The sequence below is a fragment of the Acyrthosiphon pisum genome, chromosome A2 (genome assembly GCF_005508785.2).
Source record: "Acyrthosiphon pisum isolate AL4f chromosome A2, pea_aphid_22Mar2018_4r6ur, whole genome shotgun sequence".
NCBI lineage: Eukaryota > Metazoa > Arthropoda > Insecta > Hemiptera > Aphididae > Acyrthosiphon > Acyrthosiphon pisum.
This window is the reverse complement of record NC_042495.1, coordinates 49,729,506-49,740,996: the sequence shown is the minus strand read 5'-3', so window position 1 is coordinate 49,740,996 and position 11,491 is coordinate 49,729,506. Positions and strand designations below refer to the sequence as shown.

General features: G+C 31.3%; 1 protein-coding gene across 4 annotated transcripts in view; it reads left to right on the top strand.

Annotated features, from left to right (window-relative positions):
- The window catches only part of LOC100159326 (FH1/FH2 domain-containing protein 3), a 50,672-nt gene extending 39,723 nt beyond the window's left edge, over window positions 1-10,949 (top strand). The window contains exons 7-24 of one of the 4 annotated variants that reach the window (XM_008181430.3): window positions 2,435-2,493; window positions 2,803-2,870; window positions 3,134-3,239; window positions 3,332-3,538; window positions 3,651-3,831; window positions 3,899-4,021; window positions 4,114-4,280; window positions 5,172-5,300; window positions 5,396-5,593; window positions 6,262-6,569; window positions 6,636-6,773; window positions 7,153-7,311; window positions 7,410-7,847; window positions 7,929-8,071; window positions 8,755-9,134; window positions 9,216-9,359; window positions 9,443-9,521; window positions 10,513-10,949. In XM_008181430.3, coding sequence (XP_008179652.1) covers window positions 2,435-2,493; window positions 2,803-2,870; window positions 3,134-3,239; window positions 3,332-3,538; window positions 3,651-3,831; window positions 3,899-4,021; window positions 4,114-4,280; window positions 5,172-5,300; window positions 5,396-5,593; window positions 6,262-6,569; window positions 6,636-6,773; window positions 7,153-7,311; window positions 7,410-7,847; window positions 7,929-8,071; window positions 8,755-9,134; window positions 9,216-9,359; window positions 9,443-9,516 — 3,022 coding nt within the window. In that variant the 3' untranslated portion in view covers window positions 9,517-9,521; window positions 10,513-10,949. Of the gene's footprint in view, window positions 1-2,434; window positions 2,494-2,802; window positions 2,871-3,133; window positions 3,240-3,331; window positions 3,539-3,650; window positions 3,832-3,898; window positions 4,022-4,113; window positions 4,281-5,171; window positions 5,301-5,395; window positions 5,594-6,261; window positions 6,570-6,635; window positions 6,775-7,150; window positions 7,312-7,409; window positions 7,848-7,928; window positions 8,072-8,754; window positions 9,135-9,215; window positions 9,360-9,442; window positions 9,541-10,512 lie in introns of those variants that run through there. The other 3 variants (XM_001949816.5, XM_008181431.3, XM_016801699.2) reach the window with 3 other exon arrangements.
- Window positions 10,950-11,491: the final 542 nt, after the last annotated feature.

The following is an 11,491-nucleotide window of genomic DNA, read 5'->3' as shown; positions in this document are numbered from 1 at the left end:
CGAATAATTTTTTATTCGAATAATGAGGTATGAAAATTATTCAAATAATTTTTTATTCGAATAATTAGGTATGAAAATTATTCGAATAATTGAAAAAAAATCATTCGAATAATTTTTTATTCGAATAATTGAAAAAAAATCATTCGAATAATTTTTTATTCGAATAATTATCTAGATAAAATTTTGCCCAACTCTGGGTATATTATCCTTTTCAGTAAATACAATCAATATATAGGTATAAGTGATACCGATTTGAAACTCAAACTTCAGATTTAAATTTCCTCAACTGATAATATTATCTATTCGAAAAGTTAACTGACAAATATTTAAACTATGTCTTTTATAACAAATAAAATTACAATATTTATTTTTAAAGATGATTTAAGCTTGGTTCAAACAGATCGACAATATTGGAACGTAACTATATTTTTTCCCACGCTTGTATTTCATTAGATAATAATAATATGATAAATACATAATCATTGTTGTGGCTAGACCATACTATACCTATATACGTTTCTATATTATACTCCAATAGTTTTTTATTTTTTAATTGGCCGAAAACACGTTTTTTTCATGTCATAAATATTATTCTTGATAATCGTTTAGTCTCTTCCCCAAAAATCGTATGTTCAATATCCAACAGAAAAGTTTTATTTTTGAGCGACGCAATAACTAATAATATTCGTAGGCTGATAGAATTAATTATGTTAAAACGAATTAAAACAAATATATATTTTTTAAATTGGTCTTATTATGCTAGAAAGAGTGGTAAATAAAAAGAAAGAGCGTACCTACTAGATAATATCTGGTGGGTAACTATCGAAAGTCGAATCATTAATTTACCTATGTAACATAATATAATATAGTTAGGTATAATAATTCATATTACCTAAATATATATTAAGTACTCTGAAATATTTGACATTAAACCTAGGTAGGTACCAAACCTATTTTTAAGATATTTTAATTATATAATTTTAAGATGTTGTACCAACATGGAAATTAGAAATAATATTATAGAAAGCTTTCTTTGCTTGTTTGGTCACATTTTGGTAGGTAAAGCTACTATTAATTTTGCTGAAAAAATAAATTTATATCAATAACTGTTCTAAATATTTGTTGACCCTTGATTGTTATTATCATATAATTATATCATACAATATTTCCTTGCAGTCGACAAATATTGTGTTACCTATATCAAAGAATATTTAAGTGAAATTCTTTATATTTAGTTTGGCGTATACATATATTAAATATTGGTCCTTACATATAAAATAATAATTTTACATTATGTGATTACCCTTATGAATAACATAAAAGTAAAATAATATTGTGAGAAACTTTTTTGAACATTGAAGATAAAGAATGTTTTGTATTCGAGGAATTATGGGAATCGTTTGTCATAACATAATAATTATCATTCAAGAGTAAATTGATTTCATTAGCTGGTGAAAAAACACTTTTTTACTGTGCAATGAGCTCGCGTGATACCATGCAGCAGTCAAATAAAATATATAATCAGTAAAATAACACGTCATAATATTTTGTGTTCAGTTACCAGTTTTAACGTATAGTCTCTTAAATATTTATTTTAGGTTTTCGTAAACGTATTTAAATATTTAGTTTAGATTAAAAGTTATTTATTTTTAAGGCCGTTAAATAAAACTTCTACCAATAATAACACACAAAGTACCTGTTTGACTATTAATTTCATAGAATGATTACTGGTTCGTAGTATTTAACTAAATATTTACTTAATGTACTGTGAACTCATTTTACTGTTATTATTTAGTCACCGTGTCACCATGTCCCATCGGCCATCAAATACGGCAGACATAACGAAACCAAAAGAACTGTCACAGTTTTAACAGAGAATTCTAATCATGACAAAGAAATAAAATGCCGTTATGTGGGGACAGATTAAGATCGATATGGACACTTGGTTGAAAAAAAAGAAAACTAAATAAATGAGAGCTATTATTGCGTTACCGCCTTCGACACGGGTTGCAGTTACCCAAGAGAAAAATTCAACGAACGTTTAGATCTAAAAGTCGGATCGGGTTTTTATTTGAGTCACGATTTCGGGCTGTTCAAAAAACATAATATTTTGTATCCCACGGTAATTGTTTGACATCATGGCCTCTTTCACCTCACATTTTTTTTTTTATCAGTTACAGTTTTAAGTCTTCTCCTGTCTCAAGATAGTAGGTACATTCCTTTTGCTACGATACCTATACTATACGGTAGGATATAATATAACGAGGGCCTATCCATAAATTATAAACGATTGTTCAATTAAAATGATAAAATATTATGCTTTGTTTTCGCATGAAATAACAATAAAGCATAGTCCGTTATCATTTTTTAACCATATATTAATATATACTGCTATTAATATTATAAATTATATTATTGTATATTTTTGTTCCAGTAAAAGAAACTCGATTGTCTTGCGCACGCAGTTGTCAGTCAAAGTACACACTATAATCGGTAAGTATCCCATAAATATTGTAAATAGGCGAAATTCGTTATGTACGGTCGAGTGGTTCTTATATTGTCTGAAACTGACGTTATTTAAAGCGAGTTAATAGCGCAAGTCGTATTTACTGTACCCAATTATATACATTTACATGAATAGAACGCATAATAAAAATGTGTAACGAATAATGACGAACACGCGGTGATAATTGCTTCTGTACCCGCGGATAGTCCACGAAAAATCGTGACCTTTTATTTCTTCTTCTTCTCCTCCTCCTCGTTATTGTTATTAATATTATTATTATTATTATTATTTTGCAGACAAACTGATGAACTCCGAAGGCAAAGAGCTCCGGAGGTGTTTGTTCGCGCTCAAGCACATATTTCAGGTGAGAGACTACGACTCGGGGAACACACTGTAACAATGATAATTCTTTTGTGCGCGTGTTCGCCAGGGGCACAAGCGTTTCAAGGTTTAGAGAAACTGTTTGCCCGTGTGTTTATATATATATATATTATAATATGTTATAGTGATTAGCAATGTAAACAGCCCGGGCCATTGTTCGGGCGCCCCATGTGCCGTCACGTACATAATGCTGCAACAGTTGAAATGTTATTGTAATATTATACTAATATAATATATGTGTTGTAGGAGGATAAGGATTTGGTTCACGAGTTCATACAGAACGATGGGCTACGGTGTCTCATTAAGCTGGGATCGGACGTCGACCAGAATTATCAAAACTACATATTAAGAGGTACCTATACTATAACCTACCTACCTTTTTCATAAAACCGTACTCGGCCGAATAAAAAATTGTATAACGCTCAACCGTTTTATTATTATCAGCTCTCGGGCAGGTAATGTTGTACGTGGACGGCATGAACGGCGTTATCGAAGACAACCCGACCATTCAATGGCTGTACTCGCTGCTGACTTCCAGATTCCGATTGGTCGTCAAGACCGCGCTAAAGCTGTTGCTGGTCTTTATCGAGTACGTCGAGTCCAACTGTTTGATTTTCATACAAGCCGTGCTCGCGGTGCACCAATCTAATGGTAATAATCGTATATAGCGTATGATACATAACAATATAATTTATTATATCGCTTCGTCGATCGTTTGTGTATATTGTGCGTGTCCGTTTTATTATTTTTTGTCTTCCCGTAGGCACTCCATTGTGGAGTAATGTTATGAAATTGCTCACCGAACCCGATATGGTCGACACTGAACTGTTGGTGTACGCGATGACGTTAATCAACAAGACTTTGAACGGTATACCGGATCAAGACACATATTACGATCAAGTTGATTCTATCGAGGAGCAGGGAATAGAACAAGTTATACAGAAGTAAGACGAAAAACCATAATATTATTACATAGCGTGGCACATGCTATAAACATTGTTTTTCTTCTAGGTACATGTCGAAGCCGGGAACTGAACTTGATCTTCTCAGACAACTTCAGATTTATGAAGTTGTTCTGCAACACGAAGATGGAGATAACAAATCTACTCCAATCAGAGTAGACCATTCAATCAGGTAAGCAGTACAAAGTTTGTACTATACAAACATTTTTTTCTAAGATATTATATGTATGTAAAATGAACATTATGTTTATGTTTGTACTTCAGAAAAACATTAAGAAATAGAAAATCATTGAATTCGTCATTAGATTCTGCGGATAGAAGAAAATCTAGAAGACACTCGGCCGGTAATCCATGTGTTCAAATGCCTTTACTTATGGAAAGACTTGATATAAATCCACCTTTACCAAAGCCAAACAAATTACCTCATCCAGGTATGCGTGGATAAATATTTAAGTATTTGTTTTATTATTGTTTCGACTTGTCTAACCAAATTAATACATAATATTTTTGGTTTTTGAGTATGGTTTTGAATTTTAAAGAAACAATATTATTATATAAGTCCTATATTTACTTCCCTTTAGACTATAATTAAAAGGGCCAAGGGTTTCTACAGTTCCACTACATATAAACTTGGAAATATGTAGCACTTATGCACTAAAAAAACAACAAATATGCATTTAAATATGCTCTAAAAAGTGTATAATATGATATTTTGGTACTTAAATTATACAATTAATATGAAAAAAAATATAAAAAAGATAGTTTGATTAGGTATTCACTTTATAAAAACTTAAAATAATACTAATTAGCAATTAACACTCCTGGCTAAAGCGTTGTAGTGTTATCGGCCAGATAATCGATCAATATACTGTGATTAGTGTAGTTAGTACTATTATATTTTTAAATATTAAATTTTCCAAATGTATACCTACATAATATTATATGCTCTTAATTTGTCAAAGACCAACATTTTACACTTAAATTTTTTCAAAATAGGTATTATCTTATTTGTCCTAACTGACTTTATTAGATCGAAAACTGGCAAAATATGTTCTTATTTTTTCTAATTTGCTTAAATATGCATTTATATGCAATAACAAAAAATATGCAAAAATAAGTAAAATAAAATTTTTAGTGTAACTTACAAGTATTATGAAACATATTTATACATCACTCACATTATTTTGCGACCTTTCTAGACAAATCTAACTAGAAGTCCTCAGCCCTAATAATTTATTATTTTGCTTACTTCAGCTTAGCTTTAAGCGTTAATATTTGTCACGTCGTTGTGTAGCGTTTTTGTTTGTTTCGCTTTGCATCAGGTGAGGACGCTGGAGTGACCCCTGGCTTAAAACGGAGAAGGGAACGTGCTCAAAGACAACGGAGCTTGCTCCGGGAACAGTATAAGAACAATATAGCTCGACCAGATTGGTCTAGTACTGACGACCAAGGTATGTATAATTAGTATGTTATATTTTTGTCAACACACAATGCGGTAAGATTAATTAAATAAATTTGTATTGTATTAATTATTTAAATTTGCTAGGGGAAAGTTCTGAAGGTCAAAATGGGTTACATCCGTTTAACTTGTCTTTCTGTAATGGAGACTCGGAAGTTCAGAGAGAGAGCTCGGTAAAAGACTTGACACAAAAGTTGACAAACTTAAGAAGTCCGGATGAGTCACCTACTAAATTGGCTCCACCTCTAGATGATATGAGAGGAATAATTTCAAAGGCAATGGAAGGTATTGAATTGATGCATTTTATAATAACTAAAGTGTGGATTTATATGCATTTTCATATTTATTCTGGTTGACCGTATGATATACTAAGTGAGCACACAATTTGTTTCATGACATAACGATTTAAAAAATGAAAATTTTTTAGTGCATAATTACTATAGTAATATAAGAAAAAAATATTATATTTGTATAGCTTCAATTAATATCAAAAGAAATTAATAGGCGAGGGATGTAGTGGCCGAGTGGACTAAGGCGTCGGTTGCTATGTGCACCATCGTCGGTTCGAAACACGGCCACGGGCGGCACTTCTCTTTGGGATAGGTGCCCACTAGAATATTTTGCCAAACTAACAAACACACTTGTTTAAACCTACAGTACCCCCCCCCCCCCCCACAGTTAAAAACCACTCAATGGCCTAAGTTGCCGCGGGTTAATTAATAAAAAAAAAAAACAATTAATAGGTTTACTTGTAGGTATAAACGGTTTTCCCAAATATATTTTATTTATTGATTCCTATTTTTTTTTCTTATAAATTAAACACATTTTTTTGTATATTTTTATTTTTTATGCATATTTTAACATAATTAATAATTTAATTATTAATGCATATAAATCCGTGCTCTAATAATAACCAATGTGTATTTTTAAATACGTGTGGCTTTGTTTTATAGGACTTGCCAAATCTCAGTCAAAAAATGAAGTTGTGAAAAGTCCGACCTCGGATTCAGCTATAGATATACTGTCGAGAAAAACTGAGACTGATTTACAATGGGAGAGATTAGTAAGTGAGTGCGATCGTTCTCTTCAATTATGTGACTTAGATTTCTCTACTCTACACTCCGACGACGATTCTGATGTGTTGGCGTCTTCTTCATTTCTTGGAGGTATTCCTCCTCCACCACCTCCTTGTCCTATGCTACCACCCATGCAACAGCATGTTGCAAAGAAAACCAAAAAGACTGTAAAACTATTTTGGAAGGTATATAATATTGTTATATGATTTTAATAATAAAATAAACATTATTTAACGTACGAATCATTACAGGAAGTTAGAGATGACCCTATTGCTAGAGTAAAATTGAACTCTGAACGTTTGTTATGGGAGGAATTAAGTCCAGTTGAAGTTGATACTCATAAACTAGAACATTTATTTGAATCTCGTGCAAAAGATTTTATTACCAAGGTAAACAACAAAATTAATATTTTTGATTTACTTAATAATTTATTAATAATAGTAATAATTGATTATGAAATATTCAAATATGCTGTATAATATTTGGGCTCACAAATGGTTTCGGGTAATGCAAAAGTAACACTGCACCTGGGATTTTGGTTTATGATTATAATGGTTCTCTTAAAATTATAATATGCATTTATGCTTGGTAATACTTTGTGAAGCTTTTTAATGATATTTTGTTTGTTTTTAATGCGACCAAATTGAAAAAAAACACGGATTGTACAAATTTTTCCAGGAGGTAAGGCTTTTTTTTATGCTTGTGATTAATAATGGGTGTTGGATGTTTATAATAATTTTCTATTCTTATTGTCACTTAAATGTTTAGAAACAACAAGAAATTAATAAAACAAAAGAAGTAATCGTATTAGATCCGAAACGATCAAATGCAATTAATATAGGAATGACGAAGTTACCTCCACCGCGGTCCATCAAAGCGGCTATATTGAAAATGGATCCGACAGTCATAAATCGAGAGGGTATAGAGGTAAAAAATCGAAAAAAATTAAGAAAATTTCACACGATTTCAAATTTTCACTAATATAAATTATATTTATTAATAAAAATAATTATATTCTTTTACAGAAACTAATGACTATGCTTCCTAGCGATGAAGAACGAAACAAAATTCAAGAGGCGCAGTCTGCGTGTCCGGATTTACCTCTGGGCAGCGCTGAACAGTTCCTATTAACACTAGCTTCGGTATCTGAGCTTCCAGCTAGGTTAAAACTGTGGTCTTTCAAATTAGACTACGAGAATGTAGAAAAAGAAATCGCCGAGCCGCTTATGGATTTAATGCAAGGAATCGAAATATTGAAAACGAACCGCACATTTAAGGCAATATTGGGCACATTACTGTCAGTGGGCATATTTTTGAACGGAGCTGAAGTCAAAGGATTTCAAATTGAATACCTGGCTAAAGTACCGGAAGTCAAAGACACCGTGCACAAGCATTCTCTTCTTCACCATTTGTGTCATATTGTTATGGATAAGTTCCCCGATTCCACGGATTTATATTCAGAGGTAATTATTGTTAATGTATTTATTATAATCAATAAAATATTTTTTACGATTTAAAAACATATCATACTGTTTTAAACACAGATCGGTGCTATTACGCGTGCGTCAAGAGTAGATTTCGGAGAAATAGCTGCGACGTTGTCAAAAGTAGAACAAGAGTGCAGAGCGTCTTTTGACCATTTAAAGACGATCAGTAAACACGACGGGGCGACTGCTATTAAATCCAAGTACGCCACTACTATTCGACACGACAGACTGAAATTGTGCATAATACGCATAGATATAGTTTTACTTTTACACAAAAGCGTTTTAAAAAAGTTTTACTGGTTTAAATTTTTTACTGAACTCATTGAGTAACTAATATTTAATTTCAATGTTTAAAAATAATTGCAAAATATTAATACAACAATAATTATTGCAATAATAAGTTTTATTAATAACAGAGCGTTTAGATTTTTAGCAAATTTATGCGTATTTAGATATTTTAATGTTTTTATTAATTTTCTGAATTTTTAGTGTTCATTCTTAAACAATTTTTGTAGTTATAAAATTATAACAAAGTTCATTAATAAAATTGATGATTTGATATTTTAATTCTGTGAACATGTCATAGATTCATGAATTTATGATCAACAATATTTACGCTTAAAAGCATAATAATAATATTATGTTACATTATAATTTAAAATGTATATGAATTTAAAATTAAATTACCATAATCTGCCATGTAAAAACATGTACAAATCCACGAATAAAAAAAATTTTAGAGTGTACCTACCTATATTTTTTTGTTTTTGAACACATTTACTTTTTAGAATATTTAATTTTGTTCGCATTCATATAATATCAGTATAATAGACATACATAATAATTAATTACATCTACTAATGACGAGTGTTATATGTCTTAGAATGTCAGAGTTTTTGGCTGACTGCGCTGAACGTATTGTGGTGCTCGGTAAAGTCCATCGACGCGTTATGAACCGTTTCAATAAATTTTGCCTCTGGCTCGGAATTCCTCTGCACAAAGTCCAACTCACCAAGCCCAACGAGTTGTGCCGTATCGTATCCGAGTTTTCGCTGGAGTACCGTACCACCAGGGAGCGTGTCATCCAGCAACTGCACAAGAAGGCTAGCCATCGGGAGCGGAACAAGACGCGGGGCAAGATGATAACGGAAGTCGGAAAAATCGACAAACAAGACGCCGACACTGAACTCAGACAGCTGTTGGACAAAGACCCTTCGCACAACAGGGTGTTCTCGTGGAGGAATCAGTGTAGGCATTCCTTGGGTCAGTATAGTGCAATAAATAGGGAAGGGTGCGGCGTAATTATATGAATTAGAGATTTTAATAAAAATCGATTATGTGCAGGAAATACAAATGGTGTTCACATGAGCAACGACGATGACGAACTGATCGAGAGCCTGGTGAAAACGGTCACAGCCACGGCCGGGGCGAACACGAGAACGACGCAGAGGGAACGTAAGAGAACCAAAGACGCTCATAGAAAATCACGTGAGTACGAGAGACATATACTTCGATTTGACACATTACAAAAAGACAACAATTTATCTGAATATGTTTAATGACTTACGCAGTGATCAAAAGGTCTCGGACTAGGGATAATATACCAAGGCAAAGTAGCAGTCACTCTCGTAATTCGATGTCGTAGTCTTGGTAAATTTATAATTATTGTGTTCGCTGTTGTGTTTTGTGTTGTATTTTTCGTGAAAACGCCTGTCAAACTGTTTAAAATTACAATTCAACCGATTTTTACATTTGCTCGTATTTTTGATTTTGTATCGTTTTGGTTTTTAAGAAATTAAATATAAACTGTCGACGAATATTTATACCTTTAGTATATGGATGTTCTCTTCAGTCTTCGTCTTAGACGACGTTCGTTTAGTTTAATTAGACAATAATAGTAATATTAGTATGAATTGGTATCAAAATATCAAATCAAAATTATTAAGTAAAAAAAGATGAGTGTATGAGTTAAACGGCCATCATACGTAACGACTAGTATTATTTTACTGTAGTTAACTATCATGTACTTAATGTGAATTGTTACGCGATTTGTTGATTCGTAGATGTAAAGAGTATTACGCATCATGCTGTGTTGGAAAATGCTGTTTAATAAGCTACACTGTTTTTCAATAGTTCGATAGTTTGTATGATTATATGCAGTGACGTGGTGAAGTCTTTGATTACTACGGGTTAAATAAAATATCTAATCCCTTATCCATCCCTTATCCATCAACCAGTATTACCCGCATGTTAAAATAATAAATAAAATGTTTCACCATGCGTTATAGAATATTTAGTTATTAATTAATAATTATTATTATATGAGTATAGGTATTACTGGAATTCTAATCATAAAGCTATAATATACATATTTTAATTATATAACATAATCAAGTAGAAATTACTCGTTGGACATCACAACATTGAACTTCTTATACCCATTTTACAAAATAAATAAATAGTGGAACCGTCCCTGAAAACCGTAGGGCCTCCACGTCTTGTTTATATACCTATGTAGTGATTATTGTTTTTATACACGGTGTTATGTAATACTTAGCCATAGTTGTGAATTGTGATCACTAATCTTTGTCTATCTTTAAGAAATAATTATATTATTGATACATTCTATACCTGTTTACAGTGAGGCGTACGTTGCGGAACGGTCTGAGCGACGAAGACAAAAAACATTTGGCATCATTCATAAAGGGCTACTGAACTGTGATATTCATGACGTCAAATATCTTATGACTGAAAATAATATTTTAGACGTTTCTTAATAATTTTCCTAATTCATTTTATTTTTACTTATATATAATATTTAAAACTCAACAATTATTATCAATTTATTCTTATATTTCCTATTTTTTTGTTTTTGTTAATTTTTTTTTTTTGGTCCTTCCTTCTACGTATATTACTATTTTATAATATAATCATACTTCAAATGGTATGTGACATAACCCAACTGAAATGACAGCATTTATCAAACTGAAAAAAATAATGTTAGTTATATATTTATGCATTTATTGAAAAGTTTTGTAATGTATTACAAATTGCGAATAAACGTTGTTAAAAAATCAATCACTTCATATTATATTTTATGAAATATTTTAATCCTTTATTTGTTTACTATTTTCGTTAGTTAAAAATAAAAATCAGGAACATTTCTAAATAGGTAGGTGTTATTAAAAAAATGTATTGTAGAACTACAGCTTTTTTGCTAATAATAATTAATAATGATGTATGTATAGTTCGAATATCGATATAGTCGTTGGTTTATTATTTTTCCGTAACGTATATTTTGTTGTATTAAATTTTTCCGTGTAAGATAATATCATTATTAATAATATTAATTTATCATATATATTTATTAATATATATATTAATATATTTATTTACATATAAAAATATAAAATACATGGGACCATCGTCTTGAGCTGAAGCTCTGAAGAGCTTATATATTATTTATATATTTTATGTAGGTACTGTAGTCGCCATCGCGTAGGTACCTACGATGTAAGACGCTAACACGTTTTGTCCATCATTATGCGATACCTATACCTACTTAAATACGGATTTATTATATATTTCCATCGCGTCGTCTAAACGCTATACGCGGGGTT